The following is an 18273-nucleotide window of genomic DNA, read 5'->3' as shown; positions in this document are numbered from 1 at the left end:
AATATAAAAATCATATAAAGTTGAATAATAGAGTTTCTTGAATCAAATTAAGAATGTCTAAGACTACCTATAGGAGAAAGTTATGTACAAGTTTCACTTTTGCATCTCATTGCACGTAACTGTAGTGCGTCCAAGGACCCTCTATTAAAGTTAAAAGCAGAGGCATCACCAGGTTTTAATGACAGTGGAAGGCTGAAAGAGGCAACATTCACACAGATGCCTAGAGCAGGGGTGTCAAACGTACAAACAGGTTTCATCCGGCACGCGGGATGAGTTTGCTAAGTATAAAAATGAGCCGAAATTTTTGAATGAAAGAAACTGCTGTTCTAAATGTTGCAATAGCAATTCTTCGTATCTTTGTAGATGATACTATGTATGTAAAATAAAATAAACCACATTAGTGCACCAGTCAAGGAAAATGAGCAAACTACGTAAATAACATGCTGTAATTTGATTTTGATATATATTTTTTTATCTTTACAGATTGAAAATTAACACCAATGAGTTGACTGATGAACATTATCACATAATTTATTCAGAAAGTATAAATAACGACAAATAAAGATAGAATACTATTAACCGCAACATTTCAGTGTAAAAAAACCCCAACAACATTATGATTTGTACATTTTCAGAATGTGACTGTTCTATTTTTAAACAATGAAAACAATCTGAAGTTGTCTTTTATTTTTAAGTTATCGTGCCGTGATTTTACCAGTCCGGCCCACTTGGGAGTACATTTTTCTCCATGTGGCCCCCGATCTAAAAGGAGTTTGACACCCCTGGCCTAGAGGGTGGCAGTTTTCCAATGTCCCGCCCTCTTATGGCTTCTCGTACATAATGATGTAAATATGTACTTAAGTAACACATGCACGCGCATTAGCTTTAAGGGTTGTTAGCTAATAACAGCAATTTGGATAGCTAGCGTTAGCTGTCATTGAATAGACAGTATGTTCTCTCGTAACAACAACATGACTGCCAATTATGTGTGCATGCGCTCTCTGCGCGTGTTGAGGAGACCAGGTGAGTAAGCCCCGTAAACACCAATCATTTTATTCGGGCCTGTAAAAAAAATTATTACATAAACTTTATAATTGGAAACATTTTTTTACAATTGTCAAACAAATATGTTCTGTTAAACCACTAATGGTAACCTAAGCTAGCTTGTGGTGTTATTGTTGTAGTTTTTGCTTCGATAAATGTAACTGTGAGGAAGCTGCAAACAGCACCTTTAACCCCCAGGATATGCACTCCATCCATCCATCCATTTTCTACCGCTTGTCCCGTTCGGGGTCGCGGGGGTGCTGGAGCCTATCTCAGGTGCATTCGGGCGGAAGGCGGGGTACACCCTGGACAAGTCGTAACCTCATCGCAGAGGATATGCACTAATAATACAAAACCTAAAACCAGTTGGCACGTTGTGTAAATGGTAAATAAAAACAGAATACAATGATTTGCAAATCTTTTTCAACTTATATTCAATTGAATGGACTGCAAAGACAAGATATTTAATGTTCAAACTGAGAAACTTATTTTTTTATTTGCAAATAATCATTAACTTAGAATTTAATGGCAGCAACACATTGCTAAAAAGTTGGCACAGGGACATTTTTACCACTGTGTTACATGGCCTTTCCTTTTAACAACACTCAGTAAACGTTTGGGAACTGAGGAGACCAATTTTTGAAGCTTTTCAGGGTGAATTCTTTCCCATTCTTGCTTGATGTACAGCTTCTGTTGTGGTATTTTAGGCTTCATAATGTGCCACACATTTTCAATGGGAGACAGGTCTGGACTACAGGCAGGCCAGTCTAGTACCCGCACTCTTTTACTATGAAGCCACGCTGTTGTAACACGTGTCTTGGCATTGTCTTGCTGAAATAAGCAGGGGCGTCCATGATAACGTTGCTTGGAGGGCAACATATGTTGCTCCAAAACCTGTATGTACCTTTCAGCATTAATGGTGCCTTCACAGATGTGTAAGTTACCCATGCCTTGGGCACTAATACCATTGCACATGCTGGCTTTTGAACTTTGCGCCTATAACAATCCGAATGGTTCTTTTCCTCTTTGTTCCAGAGGACACAACGTCCAGAGTTTCCAAAAACAATTAGAAATGTGGACTCGTCAGACCACAGAACACTTTTACTCTTTGCACGAGTCCATCTTATATGAGCTCAGGCCCAGCGAAGCCGGCTGCGTTTCTGGGTGTTGTTGATAAAGGGCTTTCGCTTTGCATAGTAGAGTTTCAACTTGCACTTACATATGTAGCAACAAACTGTAGTTACTGACAGTGGTTTTCTAAAGTGTTCCTGAGCCCATGTGGTGATATCCTTTACACACTGATGTCGCTTTTTGATGCAGTACCGCCTGAGGGATCGAAGGTCACGGGCATACTGCTTACGTGCAGTAATTTCTCCAGGTTCTCTGAACCTTTTGATGATATTACGGACCGTAGACGGGGAAATCCCTATATTCCTTGTAATAGCTCGTTGAGAAATGTTGTTCTTAAACTGTTCGACAATTTGCTCATGCATTTGTTTACAAAGTGGTGACCCTGGCCCCATCCTTGTTTGTGAATGACTGAGCATTTCATGGAAGCTGTTTTTATACCCAATCATGGCACCCACCTGTTCCCAATTAGCTTGTTCACCTGTGGGATGTTCCAAATAAGTGTTTGATGAGCATTCCTCAACTTGCTCAGTCTTTTTTGCCACTTGTGCCAGCTTTTTTGAAACATGTTGCAGTCATCAAATTCCAAATGAGCTAATATTTGCAAAAAATAACAAACTTTTCCAGTTCCAACGTTAAATATCTTGTCTTTGCAGTCTATTCAATTGAATATAGGTTGAAAAGACTTTGCAAATCATTGTATTCTGTTTTTATTTACGATTTACACAACGTGCCAACTTCACTGGTTTTGGGTTTTGTAATGTAATCATATTAATATACAAACCGCGTTTCCATATGAGTTGGGAAATTGTGTTAGATGTAAATATAAACGGAATACAATGATTTGCAAATCATTTTCAACCCATATTCAGTTGAATATGCTACAAAGACAACATATTTGATGTTCAAACTGATAAAAAAAATTTTTTTTTGCAAATAATCATTTACTTTAGAATTTGATGCCAGCAACACGTGACAAAGAAGTTGGGAAAGGTGGCAATAAATACTGATAAAGTTGAGGAATGCTCATCAAACACTTATTTGGAACATCCCACAGGTGAACAGGCAAATTGGGAACAGGTGGGTGCCATGATTGGTATAAAAGAGGATTCCATGAAATGCTCAGTCATTCACAAACAAGGATGGGGCGAGGGTCACCACTTTGTCAACAAATGCGTGAGCAAATTGTTGAACAGTTTAAGAAAAACCTTTCTCAACCAGCTATTGCAAGGAATTTAGGGATTTCACCATCTACGGTCCGTAATATCATCAAAGGGTTCAGAGAATCTGGAGAAATCACTGCACGTAAGCAGCTAAGCCCGTGACCTTCGATCCCTCAGGCTGTACTGCATCAACAAGCGACATCAGTGTGTAAAGGATATCACCACATGGGCTCAGGAACACTTCAGAAACCCACTGTCAGTAACTACAGTTGGTCGCTACATCTGTAAGTGCAAGTTAAAACTCTCCTATGCAAGCCGAAAACCGTTTATCAACAACACCCAGAAATGCCGTCGGCTTCGCTGGGCCTGAGCTCATCTAAGATGGACTAATACAAAGTGGAAAAGTGTTCTGTGGTCTGACGAGTCCACATTTCAAATTGTTTTTGGAAACTGTGGACGTCGTGTCCTCCGGACCAAAAAGGAAAAGAACCATCCGGATTGTTATAGGCGCAAAGTTGAAAAGCCAGCATCTGTGATGGTATGGGGGTGTATTAGTACCCAAGACATGGGTAACTTACACATCTGTGAAGGCGCCATTAATGCTGAAAGGTACATACAGGTTTTGGAGCAACATATGTTGCCATCCAAGCAACGTTACCATGGACGCCCCTGCTTATTTCAGCAAGACAATGCCAAGCCACGTGTTACATCAACGTGGCTTCATAGTAAAAGAGTGCGGGTACTAGACTGGTCTGCCTGTAGTCCAGACCTGTCGCCCATTGAAAATGTGTGGCGCATTATGAAGCCTAAAATACCACAACATAGACCCCCGGACTGTTGAACAACTTAAGCTGTACATCAAAAAGTACCTAAAAGGCGTACCCCATGGTTTACAGAAGAAACTAAAGCCCAGAAATTATCATGTAGAAAGCTGGAACGCAAATGGCGTGCGACTAAACTTGAGGTTTTCCATCAAGCATGGAGTGATAGTTTAATAACTTATAAACGCATGCTTACCTCAGCTAAAGCTAAATATTACTCAAATCTCATCCACCTCAACAAAAATGATCCTAAATTTTTGTTTAGGACAGTAGCATCGCTAACCCAACAAGGAACTCCTCCCAGTAGCTCCACCCACTCAGCAGATGACTTTATGAATTTCTTTAATAAGAAAATTGAAGTCATTAGAAAAGAGATTAAAGACAATGCATCTCAGCTACAACTGGGTTCTATTAACACAGATACGACTGTATATACGACGGACACTGCCCTCCAAAATAGTTTCTCTCTCTTTGATGAAATAACATTGGAGGAATTGTTAAAATGTGTAAATGGGACAAAACAAACAACATGTTTACTTGACCCAATTCAGGAGCTTTTTGTATTATTAGGTCCATCAGTGTTAAATATTATAAACTTATCACTTTCCTCTGGCACTGGTCCCCTAGCATTCAAAAAAGTGGTTATTCATCCTCCGCTCAAAAGACCTAACCTCGATCCTGACCTCATGGTAAACTACCGGCCGGTGTCCCACCTTCCGTTTATCTCGAAAATCCTCGAAAAAATTGTTGCACAGCAGCTAAATGAACACTTAGTGACTAACAATCTCTGTGAACCTTTTCAATCCGGTTTCAGGGCAAATCACTCTACGGAGACAGCCCTCGCAAAAATGACTAATGATCTATTGCTAACGATGGATTCTGATGCGTCATCTATGTTGCTGCTTCTTGATCTTAGCGCCGCTTTCGATACTGTTGATCATAATATTTTATTAGAGCGTATCAAAACACGTATTGGTATGTCAGACTTAGCCTTGTCTTGGTTTAACTCTTATCTTACTGACAGGATGCAGTGCGTCTCCCATAACAATGTGACCTCTGACTATGTTAAGGTAACGTGCGGAGTTCCCCAGGGTTCGGTTCTTAGCCCTGCACTCTTTAGTATTTACATGCTGCCGCTGGGTGACATCATACGCAAATACGGTGTTAGCTTTCACTGTTAGCTGATGACACTCAACTCTACATGCCCCTAAAGCTGACCAACACACCGGATTGTAGTCAGCTGGAGGCGTGTCTTAATGAAATTAAACAATGGATGTCCGCTAACTTTTTGCAACTCAACGCTAAGAAAACGGAAATGCTGATTATCGGTCCTGCTCAACACCGACATCTATTTAATAATACCACCTTAACATTTGACAACCAAACAATTAAACAAGGCGACTCGGTAAAGAATCTGGGTATTATCTTCGACCCAACTCTCTCGTTTGAGTCACACATTAAGAGTGTTACTAAGCGGCATTGACCAACAGAGTGGATGACATGCAGCAGCAAGGTTCCGAACATGAGCGCCGCATCGAAGCGCTCTAACAAAAACTGACTGAAACGCAGAAGAGCAATGAGAAATTGGCAGCTAAAATTGATGAATTGGAAGGGCGCTCAAGACGTAATAACTTAAAAATAGTCGGGATACCAGAGCAAGAAGAAAAGGGAAGACTTACGGATTTCGTTGCGGACCTGATACCAAAGTTGTTTGGAGCGAGTAACTTCTACAAGCCAGTGGTGGTGGACCGCGCGCACCGTGTCCCGCTCGCTCGCTATGGTGACGGCAAGCGCCCCAGGAGCATCATCGCAAGGATACACTTCTACCAGGACAAGGAGCTACTTCTTCGACTGAGCCGCGGCCAGGAGCTGATCTACAACGGCCTGCGCGTCTTCCTGTTTCCAGACTACACTGCCGAGGTGACAGCGCAAAGACGGGCCTTTCGAGAGGTAATGAACATGCTGCGGGAGAAGGAAATCAAGTTTATGCTGCGTTTTCCAGCTCGCCTGCATGTGGAGTACAACGACCAGGTAAAGGTGTTTACCTCTCCTACAGACACTAAGACTTTCATCATAAAACATCTTAGTGGCTAATCATCAATAACGGCTCCACCACACAAGGCTTATGATAAGCATAAAGCAGAAATACACTTTTTTCACTGAGGTTTATTTCACCGGAGGACGCAGGAAAAAAAAAAAAAGAAAAAAAAGAAAACACTTCGCTGCTGAGTTAGTGCTTGGAGCAGTGAACGCAACTACTAGCATGCGCCCTGCGCCTGAAGATGGAGGTGGGGGTGGGGGTGGGGGACTTTTGGACTGGGGAATCGACCAACACGACGTTGTATGGATAACATCACAATGGAGATTTCACTCCAAAACATTGAACTACACACGATGGGGACAGAGGGAGGGGGGAACAATGGGGTGTGAGTGTGTGAATCTGAGCATGAATGTGGAGGAGAAAGGTGCACAATCATATTTCAACTTGCCAATTACTAAGGTTTTTTTTCACGTAAAGATAAAATACCCTAAAAAACTTTGATGTCAACTTATAAGAAAAAAATTACACTAGTTTCATGGAACGTCGGGGGTTTAGCTAAAAATATTAAAGCAGGGAAGGTTTTTTCACACTTAAATTCATTAAAAGCAGATGTTTTATTCTTACAAGAAACACATCTCTGTAAAGACAACCAACACAAACTTAAAGCTAGCTGGATATCTCAGGTTTATCATGCACCCTTTACTTCACAAGCTAGAGGTGTAGCCATTTTATTTCATAAGAATGTGCCTTTTATACTTACATCAAAAATAATTGACCCTAACGGAAGATTTATTTTATTAAATGGTCATACTACATCCTACCCAGTAACTTTTTTGAATATCTATGGACCAAACACAGATGACTCAAACTTTTATCATAGAGTCTTTGGTCTACTTCCTGATGATAACTCCTCTCATATCTACATTGGTGGTGATTTTAACTGCCTTTTGGATCCCACTTTAGATAGATTGTCAACTAAATCTCATGTAATTGCTAACTCAACTAAAACCATTAATAATCTTATGAGATCAAGAAATATCATAGACATATGGAGAACAAAACATCCTAATAAAAGGGAGTATTCATTTTACTCCGCTGTACACAATTCTTACACAAGAATCGATTACTTTTTAGTAGAAGCCTCTGCTCTCTCCAATGTCAGTAATCCTGAGTACCACAGTAGAGTCATCTCAGATTACAGCCCTATGAGTATGCAGATCCAAATTGATCTCCATAAAACCAAACAAAAATGGAGATTTAATCCACAATTATTATTATATGAAGATTTTAAAGAGTATATGAACAAGATTATCCAAGAGTTTATTGAGGTGAATGATAACGGAGAGGTCTCAGACTCTATACTGTGGGAAGCCCTTAAAGCTACTGTGAGAGGATATATCATTTCATTTGAAAGCTCAAAACAAAGAGAAGTAAGAAAAAGGCATAAAGAACTGGAAAAATAAATTAAAGAAATGGAAGAAATTCATATAAATTCTCTTTTGCAGTCTGACTATAATAAGATGCTGAAAGTGAAAAATGAATACAATTCTCTTCTTCACGGGGAAGTATCTAAACTCTTACTGAAAAATAAACAAAAACATTTTGAAATATCTGATAAACCACAAACACTTCTGTCTAGACAGCTCAAAGGAGATCAAGCTAAAGCTGCTATCCACAAAATATGCTCAAAAACAGGTGAAACATGTACAGATTTACAGGATATCAACAATGTCTTTAAAGACTTTTATTCAGAATTATATAAATCTAGTTCAGCTATATCGGTTAATGATTTAAATGATTTTTTTACTCCATTAAATCTACCTCAACTGAGTCCAAACCATCAGAATTCTTTAAACAATACTATTTCAATTGAAGAACTGCTAAAAGCACTGAAATCTTTCTCCGTGAATAAAAGCCCTGGTCCAGATGGATTTGGTGCAGAGTTTTATCAAGCTTTTAGTGAAATACTGTCCCCTATAATATTAAGAATGTTAAATGACTCTTTCGTAAACAATAAACTTCCAAGCTCCTTGTATGAAGCTCATATATGTATAATACCAAAAAAGGGAAAAAATCCACTCGATCCAGCCAATTATAGACCTATCTCCCTGCTCAATCTAGACCATAAGATTCTAACTAAGGTACTCGCAACAAGGTTAAGCAACCACATAACAGAAATGATCTATCCGGATCAGGTTGGTTTTATCCCGGACAGACCTTCTTTTGGCAATGTACGGAGATTATTGAACTTGTTGTACTCGGACTGCATAGGAAACAAAAAGGCAGCCGTCCTGACTCTGGATGCTCATAAAGCTTTTGATTCAATTGAGTGGGCTTATCTACTTGATGTTCTCAAATTATTTGGGTTGGGAGAACATTTTATAAAATGGGTTAAAATAATTTATTTTGCACCAAAATCATATGTCATAACTAATAATGTAATATCGGATAGTTTTGAATTACATCGTGGCGTGAGACAGGGCGATTGTCTTTCGCCCTTACTTTTCAATCTGGCCCTAGAACCACTGGCTATTGGTTTAAGAATGAACTCTAATATTAAGGGATTTTCAGTGGGCACATCAGAGAGTCTCATCTCACTTTATGCAGATGATGTACTTGTTACACTTACTGAGCCAGAAATTGCATTACCACTTCTTTTAGAATATGTAGACTCTTTTGGTAAAATATCTGGTTACAAAATAAACTGGTCCAAAAGCGAGCTTAAGGAGATAATGTTAAGATCAGTCAAAACCCAGTTAAAGTTGCAGAAAACTATATATCCTATCTCGGCTTAAAAATATCTAAAAATGATGAATCATTACTAAAATTGAACTTTACTGAAGCTTTTGAGAAATTGAAAGTGTGTATAGAGTATTGGAAGACCCTACCCCTCTCTATGTTAGGTAGAGTGAATGCTGTCAAAATGATTACCCTGCCAAAATTTACCTATCTTTTTCAATATTTACCAATTCTAATTTCTGCAGATTTTTTCAAAAAACTTGAATCTTTAGTTCTAGATTTTGTGTGGGGATATAAAAAATGCAGAATATCTAAAAAGCACTTATTCAGATCTACAAGGGAAGGGGGGCTGGGTCTCCCAATGTTCAAAAATTATTATTGGGCATCAAATCTGAACGCATTGACCTATTGGAAGATGGGGTTCCCAAAGAATGAATCACTTAATTCTGCTCCCTTGTGGCTGAAATTGGAACTGCAGTCGTTAGTTAAACCTTACACATCATTGCTATCTTTACTTTTTACTAAACCAGTCTCTTCTATTAAATCAACAAGCCATAGTGTAGTAGTAAGAAATTCTATCAAAATTCTTTCTCAAATTAAAAAACAATTGAATATTTCCAATGTAACTATGTATTCACCAATGTCTCACAATCATGCATTTATTCCATCGATAACAGACAGAATTTTTTTTAACTGGTACTTGAATGGAATTAAATGCATAAAAGACATGTTTGTCGAGGACAGTCTTGCATCATTTGAGCAATTGCGAATCAAATTCAAATTGTCCCAATTCAGTTGGTTTTGCTATTTGCAGGCAAAAACATTTATTAAAGAAAACATTTCAAAGTCTCAGCTGGTAAATGAAAAACACCCTCTCTTAGAGTTACTAAATTTATCACCTACAAGTAAAAAGCTTATCGCCAAATTTGCCAGCTGCTTCATTATGCCCATGACATCAGCAGACGGTGTTAAAAGAGCATGGGAACAAGAACTAAGAACAACAATACCCAAACAGCAATGGGAACGGACACTCTCAAATTCACAATTGCTCAATTAACAGCAGACTTAGGCTCATACAGTTTAAAGTGATTCATCGTTTTTACTACTCCAAAGTCTTATTACACAAATTTTATCCTGATACATCTCCACTTTGTGATAAATGTAAATCCGCTGAAGGATCACTGTCTCATTCATTTTGGGAATGTCCAATTATTCAATCATTTTGGTCCAGCATTTTCTTTTTTTACTCGGGGGTATATCAGAGAAAACTTGTCCCTGACAGGGATATAATCTTGTTTGGGTGGTCTTCAGAAACACAAAACCTTCCAAAATATATTACAGCCGTGTTGCTGCTCAGGACAGTCTTGGCCAAAAGACTCATTCTCAAAGACTGGAAAAGCCCATCTGCACCCAACTTCAGGAACTGGCTAAATGAACTTGTGAATGTAATGACTCTTGAAAGAATACGATTTATAAACTCTGCAAGTATGAATAAATGGGAACAAACCTGGAAACCTTTACTGACATATATTGAATCATAATTTAGACATTTAAGAAAAAAACAAACAAAAAAAACTGCCATCTTTTTTGTAGTTGTATTCCTTTTTTATTATCTTTATTATTTTCTGTATTGATCCTACACTATTATTGTTTTTTTTGTTACTTCTGATATGGCCTTCCCACGGTTTACTTGCTTATTTATTTATTTATTTTTTGTGACTTTTTATTTTGTATTGTTTTACATCTGATCAACTTCTGTGACTTTCCTTTTCTTTTTTAAGTGTGAATGGTGGAGAGGCCCTCGAGAGGTGATCTTGGGATCACTTCCTGAGGATCCTTGATGCTGAGGAATGTTCATCCATCTTACTATGGTCTGGATAGCCTGCTGATCCTGAGCCAGAGCGGGATGGATGGATAAATATATACAATATCTGGGTATCTTTTCTAATAATGTTTATACTGTAAACCTTGAATTGTTAAAGTTTAAGTGCACCTCTCTCCTCAAGTGTGCATGTGAGTGGGTATGAGTGGATGTGTGATTGTATGAAGGTTTTGCGTGACCAAAGTATGACTGTTAAATGTGATTTTAACTGTAAAATTCAATAAAAATATTTGCAAAAAAAAAGTGTTACTAAAACGGCCTTCTTTCATCTCCGTAATATCGCTAAAATTCGTTCCATTTTGTCCACAAGCGATGCTGAGATCATTATCCATGCGTTCGTTACATCTCGTCTCGATTACTGTAACGTTTTATTTTCGGGCCTCCCTATGTCTAGCATTAAAAGATTACAGATGGTACAAAATGCGGCTGCTAGACTTTTGACAAAAACAAGAAAGTTTGATCATATTACGCCTATACTGGCTCACTTGCACTGGCTTCCTGTGCACCTAAGATGCGACTTTAAGGTTTTACTACTTACGTATAAAATACTACACGGTCACGCTCCTGCCTATCTTGCCGATTGTATTGTACCATATGTCCCGGCAAGAAATCTGCGTTCAAAGAACTCCGGCTTATTAGTGATTCCCAGAGCCCAAAAAAAGTCTGCGGGCTATAGAGCGTTTTCTATTCGGGCTCCAATACTATGGAATGCCCTCCCGGTAAAAGTTAGAGATGCTACCTCAGTAGAAGCATTTAAGTCTCATCTTAAAACTCATTTGTATACTCTAGCCTTTAAATAGACTCCCTTTTTAGACCAGTTGATCTGCCGTTTCTTTTCTTTTCTACTCTGCTCCCAACCCGGGGTGGACCGCTAGCCTGTCCATCGGATGGGGACATCTCTACGCTGCTGACCCGTCTCCGCTCGGGATGGTTCCTGCTGGTCCCACTATGGACTGGACTTTCGCTGATGTGTTGGACTTTCACAATATTATGTCAGACCCACTCGACATCCATTGCTTTCGGTCTCCCCTAGAGGGGGGGGGTTACCCACATATGCAGTCCTCTCCAAGGTTTCTCATAGTCATTCACATTGACGTCCCACTGTGGTGAGTTTTCCTTGCCCGTATGTGGGCTCTGTACCGAGGATGTCGTTGTGGCTTGTACAGCCCTTTGAGACACTTGTGATTTAGGGCTATATAAATAAACATTGATTGATTGATTGATTGATCAAGCAAGAATGGGAAAGAATTCCACCTGAGAAGCTTAAAAAATGTGTCTCCTCAGTTCCCAAACGTTTACTGAGTGTTGTTAAAAGGAAAGGCCATGTAACACAGTGGTGAACATGCCCTTTCCCAACTACTTTGGCACGTGTTGCAGCCATGAAATTCTAAGTTAATTATTATTTGCAAAAAACAAAAAAAAGTTTATGAGTTTGAACATCAAATATCTTGTCTTTGTAGTGCATTCAATTGAATATGGGTTGAAAAGGATTTGCAAATCATTGTATTCCGTTTATATTTACATCTAACACAATTTCCCAACTCATATGGAAACGGGGTTTGTATTATAATTCGAATTAACCACTGATGATAATCCATGTATCAGCTAATCTCTTTTTTAAACTGTAAAGTGAAAAAAAACTCAACAGATTTATAATCATATTTAAGTGAATGATGACTGGTTATATGATTCATTCAATTAATATTCTGGCCGCTTTATATTGAATTTGTTATCACTTTTGTAAACGAACAAAAAAACAAGCTTATTTTATCTAGTAGGGGTGTTCAAAAAATAAATTCACATCCAAATCGCGATACTTATTAAATCAAATTCTAAATTTATTCATAATCTTATAATAGTAATTATAATAATAATATATTTTTTGGTAAATTTGTCTTTGGGGAATACATTTTTAGATTAATGACATTAAATAACTGTTATTGATATACAGTAATTATTATTATTAATATTGATATTATTACTTTTATTAATTTTAGTTTTTCCTTTGTTATAGTGTTAGTGTTTGTTATTTTTCTTTAAATTTTTAGTTTTTGTTTATTTGGTTTCTAAAACTTGCCATAAAAAGAGCTGTGTTCCGAGAATTACACTTTAAACACCACTGATTTACTTAAATGACCAGGAAGGCAAAATGTCTCTAAACTGTCTTCTTAGCACTTATGGATGTGATAAAGGTTTTTTAAACATGCTGCTCAAAACATCGATTCATATCCAATTTGCAGTTTTTATTTATTCCAATTCTTAAACAATTCATGATTTCAAAAAAATTAAAAAATGTTTCATTATTATTTATTTATTTTTGTAAATTTACAAATTCTTTTTTTTAAGAAGCAATTTTTGGATTAAAAACAAACAACTATTATTGATTTCATTATTATTATTGATACTGTTGCCTTAAACACTGTATTAATTAAAAACATGATTTTAGTATTTTATTTTAGTTGGGGTTGCTATATTTTCTTTTGTTAGACTGATTAACATTCTGTCATTTTTGTAAATAACATTAAAACATTTTTTTTCCGAAAAAGACGTTTTTCAGGCCAACACTCTGTATTAATCATATGTCAGCAACCAAGAGGATCTTTTGTAACCTGTAACCTGTTTTGAAAATATTTCATTATTTATTATCGGGGGCGGCGTGGCGCTGTTGGGAGAGTGGCCGTCACGACAGGCACCAACCACCTTGCGGCCACAGCTCCGATCGGCCGCCTCGACAATAGAGGTACGGAACATGGTCCACTCAGACTCATTATCCAGTGCCTCCCACGTGACATGTTCCGGAGGTGGGAATTGAAACAGAACTCTGCCAGACATTCCCAGCAGACCCTCACCATGCGTTGGGCCTGCCAGGTCTGTCAGACATCCTCCCCACCATCGGAGCCGACTCACCACCAGGTGGTGATCGGTAAAAAGCTCCGCCCCGCTCTTCACTCGATTATCCAAAACATGAGACTGCAAATCCGATGACACAACTACAGAGTCGATCATGGAACTGCGGCCGAGGGTGTCCTGGTGCCATGTGCACATATGGACACCCTTATGTTTGAACATTGTGTTTGTAATGGACAATCTGTGACGGGCACAAAAGTCCAATAACAAAACACAACACCACTCGGGTTCTTCCCAATCACACCTCTCCAGGTTTCAGTGTTGCTGCCAACGTGAGCGTTGAAGTCCCTTAGCAGAACAAGGGAATCACCTGAGCAGCAGGGGAACCAGAACTGGCTCTAGAAGGGGACCTCTGTGAGGGAAATCTCAGTCCTCGATACTGTCTATTCATAGAAGTCTTTGAGCTGCGTTTGGTCTGGTTGTCATTGGAGACCCGACCAAGGGCATTTAGAAGCCCCAGACAACATAGCTCCTAGGATCATTGGGACATGCAACCTCCTCTACCACCATAAGGTAGTAGCTCAAGGATCAATCAATCAATCAATCAATCAAAGTGTATTTATATAGCCCTTAATCACAAGTGTCTCAAAGGGCTGCACAAGCCACAACGACATCCTGGATGAGATAATATATGTTCTCATCTAAATACACGATATTGCCAAAAGTATTTGGCCACCCATCCAAATGATGAGAATCAGTTGTCCTAATCAAACACTTAGGCATGGAGACTGTTTCTACAAACATTTGTGAAAGAATGGGCCGCTCTCAGTGATTTCCAGCGTGGAACTGTCATAGGATGCCACCTGTGCAACAAATCCAGTCATGAAATTTCCTCGCTCCTAAATATTCCAAAGTCAACTTTATTATAAGAAAATGGAAGAGTTTGGGAACAACAGCAACTCAGCCACGAAGCAGTAGGCCACGTAAACTGACAGAGAGGGGTCGGCGGATGCTGAAGCCCATAGTGCAAAGACTTTCTGCACAGTCAGTTGCTACAGAGCTCCAAACTTCATGTGACCTTCCAATTAGCCCACGTATAGTACTCAGAGAGCTTCATGGAATGGGTTTCCATGGCCCAGCAGCTGCATCTAAGCCATAAATCACCAAGTCCAATGCAAAGCGTCGGATGCAGTGGTGTAAAGCACGTCCCCACTGGACTCTAGAGCAGTGGAGACGCGTTCTCTGGAGTGATGAATCACGCTTTTCCATCTGGCAATCTGATGGACCAGTCTGGGTTTGGTGGTTGCCAGGAGTCTTGCATTGTGCCGAGTGTGAAATTTGGTGGAGGAGGAATTATGGTGTGGGGTTGTTTTTCAGGTGTTGGGCTTAGCCCCTTAGTTCCAGTGAAAGGAACTTTAAATGCTCCAGGATACCAAAACATTTTGGACAATTCCATGGGATGGCACTTCAAGTTCATAAAGGCAGGTGGCCAAATACTTTTGGCAATATAGTGTTTATAAATCAGATTTTTTTTGTCTAAAACTTCATTAAAGCTTTTACATGTTTTAAAAAAAAATAAAAAAATTCTAGTGCATGTAAACATACAATGTTGAGTTTAGGGTGGGATTGGGGGGCCTTAAGAAGTGTATATGGACCCAGGATTTGGTTTTACGCCCCTGGTTGCCTCTAATTCAGGGCTGTCAAACTAATTTTAGCTCAGGGGCCGCATGGAGGAAAATCTGTGCACACGTGGGCCGGACTATTAAAATCATGGCATTGAAACTAAAAAATAAAGACAACTTCAGATTGTTTTCTTTGTCTTACTTTGGCCAAAAATAGAACAAACACATTCTGAAAATATTACAATAAAAATATTTTTTAAAAATACCGGCAGCGGTAAAGTTTACATCCATGAAGGAAAGAAGAAAGTGAATGAATGTTTATAACTGAATACATTTACATATGCATGAAGCATTTTTTTTTTTTAAATGAATCAATGTTTATGACAACCTTTTTCCAAAACACAATATAGAATGTGAGATATAACAGGATAATGCATACATTTATCATTTGTTTTCAAAACGCTTACAAAAAAGTGGGACCCCAAAAATGTACTGTGGAACCACATTTTTAAGACTTGATGGGGTCCCTGGGACCCCATCAAGTCATACAAATTATGGAGTATTGGTGCGTGCAAAACAGCAGCAGGCGGCTGTGGCCTGCGGGCTGGTTCTAATACTAATCAAATATCATTCCGGGGGCCGAAGATCATTCATTCGCTGGCCTTGACTTTGACACATAGGCTCTAATGCTTTGTTTCCTTTACGGTTCTGTGGTTATCATCACTCTTTCAGTATCATCTGTCCCCTTCTGTGCTCTCACACTCTGCTCCAAAAATGTGTTTGTCCACTCTGCTCCTCTCAGGGCCGCCTCTACCGGGGCTTTTGGGACTGCATGCTGAAGGTGTGCCAGGCTGAAGGCCTGCTGGGTCTATACAAAGGCATGGGTCCGGTCTTCCTCCGCTTGGCTCCTCACACAGTTCTCAGCATGCTCTTCTGGGACGTATTGAGGGAACAGACCGTAAAGGAACAGCAGGGCCCGGGGTCGGGCTGAACGGGACCCAAACACAACATCAATATTGCATACTTTTGAAGGAAAAAAAAACTTTCTCGACCAACTAATTAATGATGCTGCTCGGCTTTGAGAAACTCCTGTAAAATGCATGAAGTGTGATGATATTAACTCAAGTTGTGATGTATTCAGTGGCAATAACGTCTGCCTGGATGATGACAAAGTTATATTTTGTACCTTTTTTTTCCAACGGCTGTTTTAGATATGGACCACATTGGTAGCATTATTTAGGGGGCGCCGCAAGGATGACGGGTAAGAAAAGTTCATATTTATTGGTATTAGGCACTTATTTGGCGCCCTGTGCGGGCCGAATAGCAAAGCAAGTCACAAAAGTTAGAAGAGTTTCAATCTCGGTTAGAAGGGGGGTCTGGCATAGGGCGCCATTGAAACTTGAACCAGTTCAGTAGGCAACCTGTATCCTACAATCAGTCTGATACATTTTGGTACTTGATATGAACTTACTGTATTTAGTGCCAAAGTGACTATAAGAAAGATTTTGGAATGGTTGTCACGTGACTAAGAATATGTCCTGGCAATACTGCACATTTTGGTATGGATCTGATACCAAGTAAATAAAGGGACAGTATTGCCGATACGGATACTGATACTTTTTACTTTGACATTTTGTGAGAGGTTTTTGTCATAATGCCTTTCGTTCGTTGATCATGATTTTAATCGATTTAAACACTCAAAGATTTTAGGCAAACAGACTTTTCAGTGAGTAATTCAACAATATTCAATGGTGTAACAATATCTATTATTCCCTTTTTTATTCTTTGGAATTGTTTGAGCAGATTGAACTCAAATTAGGTAAAGAAAAGCAAAAACTGCAACTGGTTTAATTCAAATAATATTTGGCTACAAATCATGCTGTATCCAATAACTAATTCCTTGAGTTTGAGCGCAATATAAGATTATATACCGCTGCAAAACATAACAAAAACATCGTTTTGAAAATCAACATAGAAGATAAATAAGGAATATCAATCGCACCATGCTAGTATCAACCCAATACTGATCATTCCTATCAATATTTGACCAAATACTCGATCCGACATTAAATCAATAAGCAGCAAGTATTACCGATAATTTGTACATGACATTTTTTCAAGATCTTTCAATGATTTTGTGATTCATTTGTTAATCATGAATTATTATATAAAACACAAGACACATTTTAGACAAACAAATGTACAGTATTAATATAGAACAATATAAAACAATAACAATATAAACAACAAAATACGATATTTGTGAAAATAAACAGTAGATATCGACGCTGATACCACGCTTAGTATCCTATCCTTGGTGCTATCATATAGCAAGTAAAACTTAAGTCTTCCTCAACCCGGGAGACGGTGAAACTTAAGTAAGTGAACGAGTTAGCGAAGACGAGTACCTATGAGTCATTGTTTTGTAAAAGACTTGCGAGTTTCGAACAACTTGTCAATGACTCGCGCATCTCTGCCTTACAGGAAGTGCATGGGTTCCCTAAAATGGCAATCGGTCAGGTAAATTGGCTCATTTTCAAGAGCTTATTTTTTGGCATCTATATGGAGGTTAATTTGTGTCTTTATTCTGAAATATTTTTTTGACACTGAATTCATGTTTTTTTGTGTTTAAGTTTTGTGAACTGAAGTTCTTTACATTAAATTACGCTGACAATTTAATTGAAACAAATTCAGTGTATCAAAATTTTGTGTAAAAAAAATCAGTATACAAATTAAGTTCATAAATATTCAGTGTAAAAAAATCAGTGTATAAACATTAAGTTCATAAAAATTCAGTGTAAAAAAATCAGTGTATAAAAATTCAGTGTAAAAAGAATCAGTGCTGAAAAATTCAGTGTTGAAAAATTTGCTGCTTCAAAAAGCAAGACTTACTTTTGATAAAATAAGGCTCGAGCAATCGATCCTATCTCAGAACCAGCCAATGAGGTGTCAAGTTTAAAGTCACATGACACGGGTCTTGCAAAAC

At 38.5% G+C, this 18273-nt stretch overlaps 1 protein-coding gene across 8 annotated transcripts in view; it reads left to right on the top strand.

The window, feature by feature from the left end:
* The window catches only part of slc25a34 (solute carrier family 25 member 34), a 54599-nt gene extending 36614 nt beyond the window's left edge, over positions 1–17985 (top strand). For all 8 annotated transcript variants that reach the window (XM_062053144.1, XM_062053135.1, XM_062053127.1 and 5 more), the window contains one exon: positions 16090–17985. In XM_062053144.1, the coding sequence (XP_061909128.1) occupies positions 16090–16278 (189 nt within the window). In that variant the 3' untranslated portion in view covers positions 16279–17985. The remainder of the gene's footprint in view (positions 1–16089) is intronic.
* Positions 17986–18273: the final 288 nt, after the last annotated feature.

Source organism: Entelurus aequoreus, linkage group LG01 (assembly GCF_033978785.1).
Source record: "Entelurus aequoreus isolate RoL-2023_Sb linkage group LG01, RoL_Eaeq_v1.1, whole genome shotgun sequence".
Taxonomy (NCBI): Eukaryota; Metazoa; Chordata; class Actinopteri; order Syngnathiformes; family Syngnathidae; genus Entelurus; species Entelurus aequoreus.
Note: the sequence above shows the minus strand (reverse complement) of the source record. Positions and strands in the feature narration are given on the sequence as shown.